The 17,317-nt window shown below is 39.2% G+C and overlaps 1 protein-coding gene across 1 annotated transcript in view; it reads right to left on the bottom strand.

The window, feature by feature from the left end:
* The window catches only part of ITGA1 (integrin subunit alpha 1), a 166,976-nt gene that overhangs the window by 54,554 nt on the left and 95,105 nt on the right, over positions 1-17,317 (bottom strand). The window contains exons 8-11 of the mRNA XM_029217228.1: positions 13,923-14,073; positions 6,766-6,931; positions 3,665-3,738; positions 2,817-2,961 (exon numbers count right to left, since the gene is read on the bottom strand). Coding sequence (XP_029073061.1) covers positions 2,817-2,961; positions 3,665-3,738; positions 6,766-6,931; positions 13,923-14,073 — 536 coding nt within the window. The remainder of the gene's footprint in view (positions 1-2,816; positions 2,962-3,664; positions 3,739-6,765; positions 6,932-13,922; positions 14,074-17,317) is intronic.

Genomic DNA, 17,317 nt, shown 5'->3' with positions numbered 1-17,317 from the left:
GCAAAAAAAAAAAACCAAATGGGACCTAATGAAACTTAAAAGTTTTTGCAAAGCAAAGGAAACTACAATCAAGATGAAAAGACAACCCTCAGAATGGGAGAAAATATTTGCAAACGAATCAACGGACAAAGGATTAATCTCCAAAATATATAAACAGCTTATGCAGGTCAATATTAAAAAAACAAACAACCCAATTCAAAAACGGGCAGGAGACCTAAATAGTCATTTCTCCAAAGAAGACATACAGATGGGCAAGAAGCACAGGAAAAGCTGCTCAACATCACTAATTATTAGAGAAATGCAAATCAAAACTACAATGAGGTATCACCTCATACCAGTTAGAATGGGCATCATCAGAAAATCTACAAACAACAAATGCTGGAGAGGGTGTGGAGAAAGGGGAACCCTCTTGCACTGTTGGTGAGAATGTAAATTGATACAGCCACTATGGAGAACAGTATGGAGGTTCCTTAAAAAACTAAAAATAGAATTACCATATGACCCAGCAATCCCACTACTGGGCATGTACCTAGAGAAAACCATAATTCAAAAAGACACATGCACCCCAATGTTCGTTGCAGCACTATTTTAAGCCAGATCATGGAAGCAACCTAAATGCCCATCAACAGACGAATGGATAAAGAAGATGTGGTATATATATACAATGGAATATTACTCAGCCATAATAAGGAACAAAACTGGGTTATTTGTAGAGACATGGATGGATCTAGAGACTGTCATACAGAGTGAAGTAAGTCAGAAAGAGAAAAACAAATATCGTATATTAACGCATATATGTGAAACCTAGAAAAATGGTACAGATGAACTGGTTTGCAGGGCAGAAATGGAGACACAGATGTAGAGAACAAATGTATGGACACCAATGGGGGAAAGTGGCTGGCGGGGGAGGGGGGTGGTGTGATGAATTGGGATATTGGGACTGACATATATACACTAATATGTATAAAATGGATAACTAATAAGAACCTGCTGTATAAAAAAATAAAAAAATAAAAATAAAAAAAAGAAATTATTTAACCTAACCTCCTTTCCTCTTTTTTAGGTATTCTGTGTCACAGCTCATATCATACTGACAGGATTTGGTTGGTTCTGTTATTGTCTCTTATCCAGAAAGGTAAGCTTCATCAATACAGGATAAATATCCCTTATTTATCTTGTTATCCTCAATTTATAACTGAATGTTTGGCACACTGAAGGTACTCATTATTTATAAGTGCTTCCTTGATCAACCCAGAATCAGGCATTTCAACATGGCGAAATGAACACTGGAATAAGAATCAAAAAACTTACATTCTACTTTCAGATTTGCCACGGTTAGCGGCGACATAATATTTCTACTCCTCAATTTCTTAATTTGGCAAATTAGATGTGTACCATTCGCTTTCTAAGATCTCTTTTAATTGTAAAACTCAATATGAATTTTAATGCCAACCCCTTTATTTTATATCACAATCCTCCAAATATTTAAAAGACATGCAGTGTATACTTTGTTTTCTAACCACCAGTTTTTTCAGGTTTGGTGGGGAGAGGGATGTGTAGATGGGGATTGTTTTTAGATCTGTATCCTTCAGATAGTTTTTTTACCGGCAATTCTAGTTTGGCATTTTCTTTTGTAATGTGTGATGCTTAGGACAATGCTTAGAATACTTTAGCTACTCTCCGACTAGGGCAGAATGAAATAGGACTTTTATGAGAAATAGACTAGACTTCCATTAGCGCAGTTTAACATGTCTTATGGGGGTTTAGCACTCCCATTATACCTGCTGCTTACCACTATATTTTTAATTATCGAAACTGCTTAGACTCTTTATTCTTCTTAAATCCTGTTGCCTCTACAGCTTTAATACGTGCCCTTGAATAAGATGTATGGCTGTGCCAGTAAAGACCTGCCACCTTCCTATAAAATAGAAAGAAACTGGGATAGAGAGAGAAAAAGACTTCCAGGACATAAAGATCCCAGACAGGACTGCTAATATGCTAAAATATGAACACAGCACGTATTTGTTTTCTTTACCACTGTATTCCCAGCACCAAGAACAATGCCTGGGGCAAGAGAGATGCTCCCAAAATATTTGTTGAGTGAAGAGAGAGAGCTGAGAAACCATACCCTGAGGGTCCTTTCCATCCTAGTCCCTCCCAAGTGTTTACTGAGCTCGACCAGTGACAGAAGAGTCCCCAGCTATCCCCCAGGCAGCTCCCAGCCTGACACAGATTCAGAATAAAGTGACACCAGCCACACACCTCCTCGTTCTAGGCAAGTCTTTGGAAAATCGTTACATTACTGGGTTTCACTTCAATATGTATCTGATTGTGAACAGAGGTATTAAAGAAGTCATATGACAAAACAAGTTAAAAGTTTACTTTCCAAAATTAGGACCCATAGAGAGAAACTAATGATAGAGGATATTTAAGAGAATATGGGAGTCTGATCTTCAGGATAGGCCGAGTCAAGTTTTCTTTTTCTACCTTTGTTTCCTGTCCACTGGGTCTGAAGCACTTCTTGACATTAACACGAATACCAGACACAGAGAGACCTCAAAAAATGTGTGTTTCAGCCCAAATCACTTCCCGTGTAGGCAGCCCTTCTGAGAAAGGCTCCTCCACGTTCTGTTATTTTTGCTAAGGCTACTCAGAGGCCATCATGGGTCTCTAACATCTAAAATATCTAACTCTTAGACGTGATCTCTCTTACAAAATACGCCTATATAAATATAAGCAAATAATACTAAAAATAAAAAACACAAAAATTAAAAAAACAAAAAACAAACTTTCTCTCAATTACATACAAACTTTACCTAAATAAGAAGCAAGAGGTTCATTCTTTTTGGTAGACTCAACATTAAAGGTCGTGTTTTGGGGAATTAGGATTTGATTAGCCTTCTGCATGACGACTGTTCCATTCCAATCATAGGCTCCTACTGCTCCAAGCATGACCCAGTCCTTATATCCAAATAGAGAAAACAATGATATTTAACAAAAATAGTAAGAGCAAACACTTACATAGCATTAACAATATGTTAAGTACTGTTCAAAGTGCTTTACATATATTAAATCATAAAATCGTCACAATAATCCATTGGGCTAGATGCCATTATTACCACTTCTTTTACAGAAGAAACTGAGGCAGAATAAGTAAATTTCCCTAGGTCATACAGTACAATTACACACTGAAATGTCAATATTCTTGTGCAGGGACCATGGTACCATTTCTTCCATCAGCTACAAAGGATATGTTTTCTAATCTTGCCTTTCTGCTTTATGACTGCTAAGAAGCCTGGGTCTTGAACATGGAATTCTAGCAAGACCCTTGAATACCTTGACACCAAGAAAAAGATACATTCCATATCTTTAGCAAATATGTTAAATATTTTATTTAGCTAGATGTATAATTATAGAAGGCAGACCTCAAACTGTCTGATTCACAATTATTAGTACAATGTAGTGAGCTGTGTATGATAACATGCTTTCCTAATAAGAAGCCTGTGAAATGCTGTTTCCTATTTGGATTAGAAACAACATGGTCTGAATAACTGCTCATGCCATGAGCTGCAAGTTGCTCCTGTAATGCTGATGTCTGGGTGTTGACTTTGGGAAAGGAAACCTCAAAAAAAAAAAAAAGTTTTCTACCAAGTGGTCAACGTACCTGTGAATAATGAGCACTGAAGCCGGTCTGAGACATTTCCATTTCAAAAGAAGCTGCCGACTGGTCAGCTGTAGCTGTAACAGAGGAGAATTGCCTTTAGCACACTGCTGATTTGCAGAAGAGACCTAGTACAAGTCTGTGGTCTTGACCAACCAGAACTTCTAGCATCTTTAGGGCATTTTCAGCCACACATTTCTCAAACTCAAAATTCCTAGGTAGGGCTGGGTGGAGGACAGAGAGGGTTAGCAGAAGGGCTGTGTCTCACATTCCTGACTGTTAGTTTCCCCATCCTGGCTGGAGGAGTTGAATTAATCCTTCTGTTCTTATACTCTAGCACTCTTACAGATCCTATGGAGCTTTGGATCAACGTGGCTGAAAGCTCTGTGTCTCACCCTCATGCCCTGGGAATCCTCCTGAGATTAGGCTAAACTTACCTGATATGTCACAGGGATAATAACATTTGATTCACATATTTAAAGAGGTTTCTTTTTTTTTGTTTTTGCGGTACGAGGGCCTCTCACCCCTGTGGCCTCTCCCGTTGCAGAGGACAGGCTCGGGACACGCAGGCCCAGCGGCCATGGTCACGGGCCCAGACGCTCCACGGCGTGGGATCCTCCCGGCACGAACCCGCGTCCCCGCATCGGCAGGCGGACTCTCAACCACTGCACCACCAGGGAAGCCCTAAAGAGGTTTCTTGATTCTACCAGCCTCACTTGCATTTCCTGCCCTATGTCAATCTCAGAATTCCATTGTGTGATAAAGGGTTTAGGGATTCTTGGGTTGGTATTTGCTCTGATTTCTGGCTGTGGGTGTCACTCACAGATCAGGAGGGGACTTTCTGACAGGGCTCCAGGTCACATGCCGTTCAATCACGCTTTTTTTTTTAAAGATCCTGTGCCCATTTTGAAGCTCTTTACTGAAACACAGAAATAATCCAGAGCATTCTATGGGAGTGAGCTGCTCTCAGAATATTCACCAAGCCAAAGCCACAGCCTCCTAAGGGGATTAAGGGAATGTTGATTAATTTGCTTTCAGGAGGGAGTTACTGATTTATTTGGCCTTGCTGATAAGTTAAAAATAGCACATAATTTTTTAAAAGTCAAACTACTCTTTCACTGAGGCATGAGAACAATCAAATTTGTGAAACCAAACTTATTTACTAGTTATTTACCTGCATAAATTTGTTAACAAATACATCAGTAATTACCTTTTTATAGGACTAGATTAAATGGGGAAATCAATCAAGAATTCAACTATATCATTTTAATCTCAATACAAATTGCCCTCTAATTTAAATGACTGAGATGCACTTTAACTTTAATTTGAACCTTTATTTTAGGCCCACAATGGTGTAAGGTGCTTTCTCATTTATCTCTGCAAGATCAATTATAAGAATGCAGTAGTGGAGACCTACATAGTTCCAGCACCTTCCCCTGCCGCTGTTCTGAGAACAGAGAGAACAACTGAGAACAGAGAGAAGGAAGCTCTGTGAAATTCTGCCTGCTGAATTGGCATCTTGGCAAAGCACAGTGTACATGCCAGAACTTCTTAATGTCAGCTCCTCCCTGGACTTGTTCATGGGTGTTGTGATATCTACTCTGACCACTGTGCAGCTTCTGGTTAGGAATTTCAGCATTTTTCCCAGTGCTTGATGGGAACGGGAGACAGTAGTTTCCTGATTTTATGGGCAAATAGCTGGTACGCTCACCTCACTAGGTGGCACTGTCCTTCAGCAAGCATGGTTTTCACAATTGCTGCTAGTTGTCATCTAAAGATAAATGTTGATAGGAAATGGAGATTTCCACAGTAACAAGGAACTGAAGCCCTTTTGGATGTCATTGTGAAAAAAGTCAGAAATAGGCTAGTAAAACCACTGCTTTTGGTTAGCCCTGAAAGTGCAGCAATGAAGATATGGGAGACATTTTTAATCTGTGGAGTTCCTCATAAAATGATTTTGTTTTTAAATATGGAGACATTTCTTGGGTATGTAGGCACTTCAATGTATAACCTTTAACTCATGGTGTAGTTAGGTTAGAATGAATCTGAAAATGTCATTTAAGGCAAATTGATCCCTCCTCCACCTGATAGCTGTTACAGGATTCATTTCTACAAGTCTTAGGTTATATTTGCTTGCTTACTTAAGATGAGATTTAGAAATGAAATAGAGACACAGATGTAAGCAACAAATGTATGGACACCAAGGGGAGACTGAGAAGGTGCTTGTAAATCTCTATGTTTAAGATGAAAAACAACAGTCCTCAGTGTGTCCTGTCCTCACAAGGACAAAGTCAATAGGATTCAGACAGAGCAGAAGAGCAGAACCGTCTGGTGGTTTCTCATCCTAGGTTGAGAAAAAAAGGCATGTTCTCTGAGTCTCCAGATTATCAGAGAATGTGAAGGAAGAGGCTTTTTCAGTTTGCCTGGCATAAAAATTCTGAAGACTTCTTTTTTTGTCAGGGAAGATCTAGTTCCAAAGTACATTGTTCCTTGACATTGTCTACCTAAGGCAGAGGAGGGAATGCCATGACTCATTATCCCCAATGGCCAGCTGCCGTTGAAAAATCAAAGAAAAAATTTACAAAGAAGTAACATGACTCAGACAAATATAGTGAACCAATGTTTCACTGCCATGGGTCTTGAGGCAGAATTCCATGAAGACCTTTAAAATGGACAAGGAGAAAAATAGGAGAAAATAAATGAACAAAGAAGTTATTATACAAGAACTGTCCCACAGAAGCCCAAAATGAAAAACAAAGACAAAAACAAAACTTGAGTTAGTGTCTCCATTTTCTAAACCTGTGTCACAGAAAAGGAATAAAACACATGGGCACATTTTTGTTCTTGTGTGTCTACACTGACCATTGTTTTCATCTGGCCCTCACATCAGTACTGCCAGGTCCTTACAAAGAGAGCTGCCAGCAGACACAGTGCTATGTGAAACAGCCATCTATGGACAGATTTATATAAGAGGACATTGTTTCATGGTGGCTATTGTACACAGTAAAAACGCATTAGCCACGTGGTAGAAATAAATACCAAAACCAATTACGTTGAGTTTGAATTGTAGAGAGAATATTCAGGCTTATGAGAGCTAGTCATACCTTCCAGGGCAAAGATTCTTTCTCCCAGAGCTTCAACAATAGTGACTAGTGCCAATTCATCAGAGACATTGAAGAAATGCTTTTCCGTGGGTTCACTTGCAATTGATTTTATTTCCTCCACAAATTTTTCAGCGCTTAAATTTCCTCGATTATAGCTGCCAAGAATCTAAGACAACAAAAACAGCAAGAATATCTTTTAAATTCTATATGTTAAACAAGAATCTCAAGCATTTTGTCAATAAGCAAGAGAGTGTATAGTACTGTGGCATAATGAAATTTTTATGTACTTCCACATTCTTAGAAGGGTAATTTTCAGAATCTGTAGAATATTAACTGTTATATTCTATAATTGCTGTAGGAAAATATAAAGGGCATCTTGTATGTTTGCAAAAGTTTCTTCTCTGGCATTCCTGTGTCCCTGTTTATCAACAGCTGTATCTTTAAAGTCTGATAGTTCAAAAGTAATGTTACAGTTTCTGAGTGTTTCTGATATTATTCCAGTCAGTGACATCACCATTTGCTGGCAAAAGCAATTAGCCAGTGAATTGCTTGATCTCAAATAGGCAGTACTTCCTGAAACTCTTACCAAGGGGAAGTCAGACACATATATTTTTTAAACAGATGTTGGACTAAGTAGTAGTCTAACTTGGCAATTTAGAAAATAAACAATTGGGACATTCCTGTCTGAAACAAAATGCTCAAGACGGGGGCATTCTTTTAAATAGAGAAGAGAGAGAGGCAGGAATTATCTACTATAGTTAACCATAATTATTTAGATCTTCTAGCGGGTTTTCTCAAACATTTAGTTTTAAATTTTTTAAAGTAAGGTTTATTGAGATATAATTTATATACAGTAAAATTCACCCTCTTTAGATGTACAATTCTATGAATTTTGACACACCTACACAGTTGTGTTACTAACACATCAAGATTAGACTATTTCCATGACCCCAAAGAGTTCCTTCTTGCCCTTTTGTAGTCAGTCTTCTCTTCCCTCCTGGCAAACACTGATCTACTTTCTGTCCTTATAGCTTTGCTTTTTCTAGAACATTAAATTTAAGGAGTCAAATAGCATGCCGTCTTTTGTGTCTGGCTTCTTTCACTTTGCATAATGCTTTCAAGAGTTATCCGTGCTGTCACATGTATCAGTAATTCAGTCATTTTTACTGTTGAGTAGGACTCTACTATATAGAAGCACAATTCATTTGTTGAGGACATTTGGGTTGTTTTCAGTTTCAAGTGATTAAGAATAAAGCTGCTGTAAGTTTTTGCACTTAGGTTTATGTTTTATTTTTTCTTGAGTAAAGACCTAGGAATGAGAGTGCTGGGTTCTATAGTAAGTGTATGTTTAACTGAATAAGAAACTGCCAAAATGTTTATCAGAATAACTGTTCCATTTTGCCATTTTACCTTTCTGACCAGTGATGTGTGAGAGACCCAGTTGCTTTGCATCCTTGACAGCACTTGGTTTTATCAGTTTTTTTCTTTTTAGCATTTTTTTTTCAGTTTTAGCAATTCTATTGGTGTGTAGTGGTATCTCATTTAATTTACATTTCCCTAATGACTAATGGTATTAAGACCTGCTTATTTGCCATAGTATTTCCATTTTTGGTGTGGTGTCTGTTCAGATCTTTTGCTAATTTTTAAGAAAATGGATTGTTTGTTTTCCTGTTATTTAGTTGTGAGATTTTGTATATATTGGGTTGGCCATAAAGTTTGTTCGGTTTTAAGTAAAAATAAAAGACAAATTTTAAATTTTCACCAAAAATTTTATTGAACAATGTATTCACTAGCTGAACGAACTTTTTGGCCAACCCAATATTCTGGATACATATCCTTTATGTGTTTTGTAAATATTTTCTCCCAGTCTATATATTGGTTTTTCCTTTTGTTACAGGATCATTTGAAGAGTAGAAGTTTTTAATTTTGATGAAGTCCAACTAATTTTTTTTATGTTGCATTTTTTTCTTCTGAAAAATTTAGTTGTTAATGTAAATATTTCTTAATATTTAGAAATGTATATAAATATGAAAATGTTCAGGTTAAAGTAAATGAAAAAATCCTTTAAAAATAATATGTAGGGCTTCCCTGGTGGCACAGTGGTTAAGAATCCGCCTGCCAATTCAGGGGACACGGGTTCGAGCCCTGGTCTGGGAAGATCTCAAATGCTACAGAGAAACTAAGCCTGAGTGCCACAACTACTGAGCCTGCTCTCTAGAGCCCGCGAGCCACAATTACTGAAGCCTGAGTACCTAGAGCCCATGCTCTGCAACAAGAGAAGCCAGTGCAATGAGAAGCCCACGCACTGCAATGAAGAACAGCCCCCGCTCACCGCAACTAAAGAAAGCCCGCGCACAGCAATGAAGACACAACACAGCCAAAAAGAAGTTAAATAAATAATAATAAAAATAATATGTAAATTAAAAATGCAAAAAATTAATAAAACCCAACCCGATGTGTAGATAGGACATTTCTATTGTTTTTTTGTTTTTGTTTTTGTTTTTTTGCAGTATGCGGGCCTCTCACTGTTGTGGCCTCTCCCGTTGTGGAGCACAGGCTCCGGACGTGCAGGCTCAGCGGCCATGGCTCACGGGCCCAGCCGCTCCGCGGCATGTGGGATCTTCCTGGACCGGGGCATGAACCCGTGTCCCCTGCATTGGCAAGTGGACTCGCAACCACTGCACCACCAGGGAAGCCCCACACGTATTTTTTAATGTTAGATTTAGAATGGTAGATTTAAAAACTGACATTTTTATTAAGATGGGTACAGATTTTCACTTGCAGAAAAACAATAACTAAAATTATTGTTTTCAGTGTTGTTGTTTATAACCTACAACATACTTGTTTATTTGTATCATAAAACGCATAATGGTTTAAGATCAACAACTGAATCACTGTAATGTACGCTAAATGTTAATGTGACAAAAGGAGTTGGGCACCAAGTAGTCAAGCAGCAATTTCATTGGTTCTCAAATTTTCCTTCCTAGTGAGAAGGGGGTGGGGGATTTATTCCTGGCTCCTTCCCCTTGCTGGAGGAGCCCAGAGGAAGTACTGCAGCATCTGAACCCCTCCTAAGCTCCCGGACCACAGCGGAGTCACTCCAGTGCCCTTGTCAGTTTTGTAGCTCCTACATCTGTAAAACGTTCTTAGAGGCAAAATGCCTCACTGTATGTGACTAACTTTGAGCTGTTTTGAAGAAAGCACACTATTTAGGAAAACTAGAGGTGGCTCTAAGACAATTGGCACACTGTTTGGGGAGTTTTTTTGATTTTTGAAATTACTCTCAACTACTATGTCCAGATTTATGTAGGAAGATCTATACCAGCAGCTTACAAATCGAACCAGAACACAAAAACTTAGCTCTTGTTTATCTGGCTGAAAAGCAAATGCCAAACATCAGAAGTGGTTTATATTTGAACAGAGGCCACTAGTGCTTTTCCCACTTTAGCTGCTTGAGGGGTAAGAGAATTAATGGAATGGTAGTAGAGAATTGTCCAAATAGAGAGGGAAAACCCAAGGGCCACTTGCTCTTATTACATTGAACAAATCCTCTCTCATTTAAAAACAATTAAGATTCTCTTCCTATAGTTGGGTATCTCACCATAGCTGGATGTACATGCCCTAGACTAAGGATGGACAAGGCAGTCTCCGAGCTCTGGAGCCTCCATTCCATCCATGGTGTGGGTTTCAGGATCACTGGGGCCTTGCTCAACACCTCACTCTCTGCTTGGTCTTCTCTGGACACATTGGCAGACTCCTCTTTTGTCAGCAGTTTTGCTATGCATGGATTTCTTTTAGATTTATACAAATTCTGTATGGTGTGAAGCCTTCTGAGTCCCCATTGATTTACCTAATTTATTCTGTAAGTTATATATATGACATCCTGGGCTGAAAAGTCACTATTTTTCCTCCTTGGTTCCTATTTACCATATTCTAGATTCACTATTGAATTGACATGTTAACTTCCATTTCACTTACAAGTTGATGTTGTTGAAAATACACAAAAACTGTAAAGACTCCTGGACTATGTGTAATTTAGGTTCTTAACTGTGATGTAAACATTGCCAGATGTTTAGTGCTCTATGTCACAGGACAGAGACAAGTGGGTAAAGTTCAATGGGGAAGATGCCAACTGACACACTTAATAAAAGTAAAGTGTATAAATGTAATATGGGAGCATATATTTAGAAGAAACTATAAGAGAAAAGAATTCCCTGGAATTACTATCACTTGCATCCAGTTTGAACTATTTTGCATCACAGAATGAAAATGAAAACAGGGAGAAATGTATTTTGATCCTTCACCCAAGGGTCTGGTAGCTGGTAAAAACATTATTTTCCATGAATCAAAAGAGATACAAAGTAATACTTAAAAATTACTTCTGTTTCACTTAATACAAATACGTCAAGCCCAGGCATTTGGTGTTCTGCTAATATTTACCTGGAACAGACATTCAGAATTGAAAGTCCCTTGAGGCAAATATGTCAAATGTAAAGTGTAAGGCTCATTTACATGTAGCACAGTGCCTTTTGTGTGCAAATGAATGAAATTCTAAGATACTTTCTAAGTTGCTTATTTTCATTTGAATGCTGTAGGTGATACACTTTCACAGCCATTATAATCCCCCCGCCAGTATCATCTAAGATTAGAATCTGAATATAAAACAGTCTCCTGGGCTTCCCTGGTAGTGCAGTAGTTAAGAATCTGCCTGCCAGTGCAGGGGAGAAGGGTTCGATCCCTGGTCCAGGAAGATTCCACATGCCACGGAGCAACTAAGCCCGTGCGCCACAACTACTGAGCCTGCGCTCTAGAGCCCACAAGCCACAACTACTGAAGCCCACGCGCCTAGAGCCCGTGATCCACAACAAGAGAAGCCACTGCAATGAGAAACCCGCGTGCAGCAATGAAGACCCAACGCAGCCAAAAATAAATAAATTTGTAAAAAGAAAAAAAAAAAAGAAGAAAACTTAAAAAACAAAACAAACAAACCCCCCCCCAAAAAAAACCCACCAGTCTCCTGCTAGCAATGTCTAATATCCTCAAGTGACAGAATAGAGACCATGTAACAGGGTCTCCAACCAGCTTAGCACCCTCACCAAATCTGGATGTTTCACAGGAAATGTGTGCAGTTTTATTAGAGAGTGCTTATACTTTCGGTAATCAACCTATTTTGAGTGTTGTCTCCCCCCAAAACATATGTCTCTGGTGTTCAGGATCAAATGGTGGGGGAAAAAAAAGATGGAGGGGCTTCCCTGGTGGCGCAGTGGTTGGGAGTCCACCTGCTGATGCAGGGCACACGGGCTTGTGCCCCTGTCCGGGAAGATCCCACATGCCGCGGCTCGGCCCGTGAGCCATGGCCGCTGAGCCTGCGCGTCCGGAGCCTGTGCTCCGCAACGGGAGAGGCCACAACAGTGAGAGGCCCGCGTACCGCAAAAAAAAAAAAAAAAAGAAAAAAAAGAAAAAAAAGAAAAAAAAGATGGAGTAGGAGGAATAGTCCAGGAAATAACAGGGCTACAGACCCCCATGAACATTTGATCTCATGCATCATGAATAGACGTGGAGAAAAGTCTGAAACCTTTCTGTGTGAATAAACAAAGAGAGAAAGTAAAATAAATGGCTTATTTCCTAGGCACAAACTAAAAAAAAATATAAGGTTCACTGAGGAAAAAATATGAATTAGGAAAATAAATAATTATTGCTAAAGTGAAAGTTTCCTATTCTTTGTTTATACCATTTCAAAGATCAAGTTGACGCTAATTCACTGATTAAAATGGGAAAGGAACTCATGAGTTTATGGTTCTCCAGGAAAATTAATGCAATCATGAGACCTCTTTTTGACCAGATAAAAGGCAAAGTATGAATGATCAACCAGGGATACAACAAAGGGAAATAGAGATTTAAGGGCAAGAAATACTGATTATGTAGCCAGATACAATGCAAAAGTGATATAAGATTCACTTAAAATTAAGAAGCAATCCATTGATAGATACTTTCTTTCCACTGAAGTTTCCCAAACGTTGTTAATGCTACTGATGGTTAATTCAGCTCATGGCCTGCATCTACGGGACCTGGAATGCTAGACTATATCCTCTGGGAAGAAAGTGAACAAATGATGGCACCTCTGGTACCCAGTTGTGTGGGACAAACTGGGCATGCGCTGGCTTTGCATACTAAAGAGACCAAGCATAGACTCTAACTGTGGACGGTATCTCTGAGTGAAGCCTGAGCCATATGGAATTATTCTCAACCACCAAAAAGATCAAAATAGCTATAGTAACAGGAGAGGTAATAATCGATTGAATAACAGTTGGCAAAAGATAACTTACCGAAGTAACAACAAAGGGAAAGAGAAATAATGAGATGTTTTAATTTTTTTTTTTTTTTACATCTTGTACCCCAAATGAGAAAGAAAATGTTGCAACTGTTTACAACCTAGTTATCTTGGTTATAAAATACGAAGTACAGTCACCTTGCCCCAGGGAAGAAGTGAATCAATTGTGTGTTCTGGGACTTCATCAGTGATGAATCTATTTTTCTTCCCTACCTACTATTGGTGGAGTGTCTTTCACTGATCACACTTTTGAAAGAGAAAAAGGAAATATCACTGATTAAATGCTGAAAAACAATTGTGGGTAATATCTGTTGTTACTATAAATAAAAGGGATGTTGTTGAAAAACAATTTTGGTTGAACTTTTAGAGTTCTGAACTCTTTTGTTCTCTGACTTATTTAAAAAATCACTTTAAGAAACTCCCCTCCCCCTAGGCTGAGGCATATGCCTTCCTCCCTCCATCCCTCCATCTCTTCCCCCTTCCCCTTCCTCTTTTCCCCTCCCTATTTCTGTCCCTTTCTCTCTCTCACCCTTCCTTCCTTCTTCTTATGTATTTTCTCCCTTCTTCCTCCTTTTATCTTTCCTTATTTTCTTCCTTCCTTTCTTGTAGTGATTGTTTGCTGAGTCTCCATTTGCTTGGCACTGTGTCGGGTGCTGAAGACACAAAAGGGGCAAGACCCAATCCTGCTCCCATAGAGTTTACTTCCAAATGGAGAAGTTTCTGTTTTTCAACCTTGTTTGTGTAACTCTCATAAAATAACCATGATATGCACACAGCTTTTCTCTTCACACCACAGCCTGAAAGCCATCTCTAGCCCTGTACTTACAGCTATGGAAAACCGCTGAATGCTTTCATCGTCACAGTCCTGGATGACCTTATTCAGTTGATGGTTGTCATGGGACTCTCCATCAGTCACAATTACCATGACTTTTTTAACCCCTCTTCGGGCACCCCGGGCTTCAGTGAAAGCCTCTTTCCTGAAATAATCACAGACAAAAGGGCAGCAAATAAAACACCAGCCCAAGGTTAGGCAAAGTGATAAACAAAATGAAAACACTGCCAACTCCAGGTAGCCCAGTGCTTTCCCTCCAAGATCAACATTGTTGCCCATTGTTCAAGCTGGGAGGCATGATGCTCATTGTTTGTAATAGTTTAAGACTTATTCCAGATGATGGAGAGGTTACCATTTTGCCAGTCACCATAGATCCCATTAGCAAAAGGCAGCAGTCTCTCATTCTTTGGAAACTTCAAAGGGAGAGTGTGACAAGCATACAGCAGATTTAGAGAAGGTCAGATTTTAAATACTTTCCCAGTCACTCCTTTTCCTGTAAACACTCCTTCTCTTGCTTGACAGGCCTCTTTACTTCTGCTTTTGGCAGAGCTTTTGCTTTAGTCCTCACTTCCCCCACCTACTCTGACAGTCACAGAACAGCTTGGACATCCTGTAAGCTACGGAGGGGGCATGGGAGAAAACAGTATTTGCATGGCTGTGAGTGCTTGAGAGTGCGCTTGGATGTGGGGTAAAAATTCAGACACAGGAATTAAAGACTGCAGATGGCAGTGGTCTGAGTCAGTGACAGAGTAGGCTTCTGGGGGGCAAGGAGGGTTTGGCAGAGCTATGAAAGTCTGAACTAGGTTTTAGGACACAAGCTGCTGGGGGTGAGGTGGGAGGAGGTGGCATGGAGAGAAAGGAAAAATGCTATAACCTAACTTCAAAGAAAGGAATTTTGATTTAATTCAACAAGCATTTATGGAAAGAGATGGAAGATATGGGAAACTGACAATTTTTGTTTGTTTTGTACCTTCTACACACACACACACACACACACTCACTCGGGCACACTTTCCCTCCATTACTTTCTTTTACTCAACTACTTTCCCCTCTGGAGCCTTGGAAAAGAAGAGTACATTTTACTTAGGACTGAAACAGTGAATGGATTTCATATAATATTTTTTAGATTTTGGTGTAAAATACAGCAATCATTGTGCTGAATAGTCATTTTAAATATTTTACTTTGGTCATAAGGACAAACAGCTGCAGCTGAGATATACCAAAGAAACACCTGTCTTTCACCTTCCAACAGTTTGCCACAGTACCCATTAGCTCTACTGTAGATATATAGTAAATGCACAGTAGTGGGTATTTTGTGAGCAGGGAGAGAGGATCCTTGTGATGTGAGCAAGGCGATTTTATCTGTGTTTATTTTTTCCTTTAAAAGGACTAACAGCAAATATGACAAGATGTTAACAACTGTTGATTCTGTTTGATGTGTACATAGGATTTTGTTGTACTGTTTTTTACATTTTAAAATTTTCCTAAAATTTTCAAAAGAGAAAAAGAAGCTATTTAAAAAAAATATATTGATCACTGGCAAACTGTGTGTCTCTGTCCTCTACACCACACAAACAGACTCTCTGAGTTCTTTCTATGTACAGACAAAGGTGAAAAATAGATGTTAAAGGCTAGTCTCTGAAGTTTGGACATGGATATGATAAGATTTAATCCTTTTTACAGTTTTAATTCCTTAGAGGATCACCAAAACTTCCTAATTCTCTTGAAGATCAAGGTCGTAACTAAATGAACATCAGCTGAAGGAGATGATTAAAGCACCTTCCTTAAAGAAAATCTGGTAGCTCTGAAACCAGGGCTGGCTTTCTATGGCAGAGCTCTTGAGTATACCCTTTCTGTTTCAAATTTCTTCAGCAAATTGCCCTTGACCCCCAATTACCACCATCCAGTATTCTTTCTTTAAAATAAGCATTGACTTCCCTGCATGTTTTTAAACATTAACATATCCCAGGAGAATCCCTTTCTTTGGGACAGGAGAATCCAGGCCTTATGATTAAACACTGTGAAGCAATGAAAAGAAAGAAAATTTGGGATAGGGTTAAGGGGACACAAAAATATTTTGAACTGGGAGACACTGAAAATGGAGGTAAAGGATTCTAAAAATTTAGAAATATTACTTACAACGGGTCCTGCCTGAAAGGAATAAAGAACAATTAAAAATAAACTTAAGAGCTTCCCTGGTAGCGCAGTGGTTGAGACTCCGCCTGCCGATGCAGGGGACGCGGGTTCGTGCCCAGGTCCGGGAAGATCCCACATGCCGCGGAGCGGCTGGGCCCGTGAGCCATGGCCGCTGAGCCTGCGCCTCTGGAGCCTGTGCTCCGCAACGGGAGAGGCCACAACAGTGAAAGGCCCGCGTGCCGCAAAAAAAAAAAAAAAAAAAGAAGAGTACTTAGTAATATCATTATGGAGTCTTATTTATATACAAAACTCAATAAACTCTGTGTCCTACAGCTAGACCCTCTGTGAAACACATAGGCAAAAACCATATAGGGACATGGTATTTAGAGTGGTATTTATGCAGGAGCAAAAGCAGCCAGAATATTTCTTCAGTTAGTTTTCAAAAATGAATATTCATATTAAGCGGTTGCCTTTGGAAAACAAAGTTCCCTACAGGCTCAGAGCTTTCAAAGAACGCTCTGATTTACTTTGAAAGTGCGGTCACATTTAGTCAATTATTTAAGAATGCACACTCAGCACACCTATACGTGTGCACTTTTGTGCATACAAACTGGTGATCTACGGGCAGGTAAATGTAAATTTACCCCATCTGTTTGTGGTTATTTTTCTCATGGGCCCCATATAACTAGAACCACATGCTTTTCTAACATTTATGAGTCTAAAGCTGCACATGAAATTTTAAATTTTTGAAAATCCAACCCATTCTTTGGAGTATTCATATTAACTGTTTCAGCCCCTTTAAAACACTGATCTTAGCAGGCAGGTGAAGTGAGGCCATGGGTAATCAACTCTTCAGAATCAGTTGAGTGTCCAGAAGTTGAAGGCACTTAAGAGAAGAACCCTTAACATTAGTCAAACTGACCATTAGATTTCCTGTGATTTTGGTATTGTTTAGTTTTTGTTCAGAAGCTTTCATGATGATTAAGGGGAGAAACAGCAAAAGATAAGAGCTGAGTGAGATCAGATAAAATACAGTGAAGGGGAGCTGAACATTGTAAGGAAAGGACAGTTCTGTAGGTTCTTACAGAATGAAATTCAACCACAGGGTGGGTTATGTGTGCTCCATGAAGGAAACTGCAGAAGGGAGGAAGGGAGGGATGTGAATTAGAGGGAATTTGGAGAAAGTAAGGAAGAAAGAGAGAGAGCACGAATCATGAAATCCTTTCCACTTCTTTTTTTTTTTTTAAGATTTT

The sequence above is a fragment of the Monodon monoceros genome, unplaced genomic scaffold (assembly GCF_005190385.1).
Source record: "Monodon monoceros isolate NGI ecotype Baffin Bay Population unplaced genomic scaffold, NGI_Narwhal_1 Super_Scaffold_12, whole genome shotgun sequence".
Lineage (NCBI taxonomy): Eukaryota > Metazoa > Chordata > Mammalia > Artiodactyla > Monodontidae > Monodon > Monodon monoceros.
The sequence above is the reverse complement of the archived record's forward strand: the minus strand, read 5'-3'. Positions and strand labels throughout refer to the sequence as shown.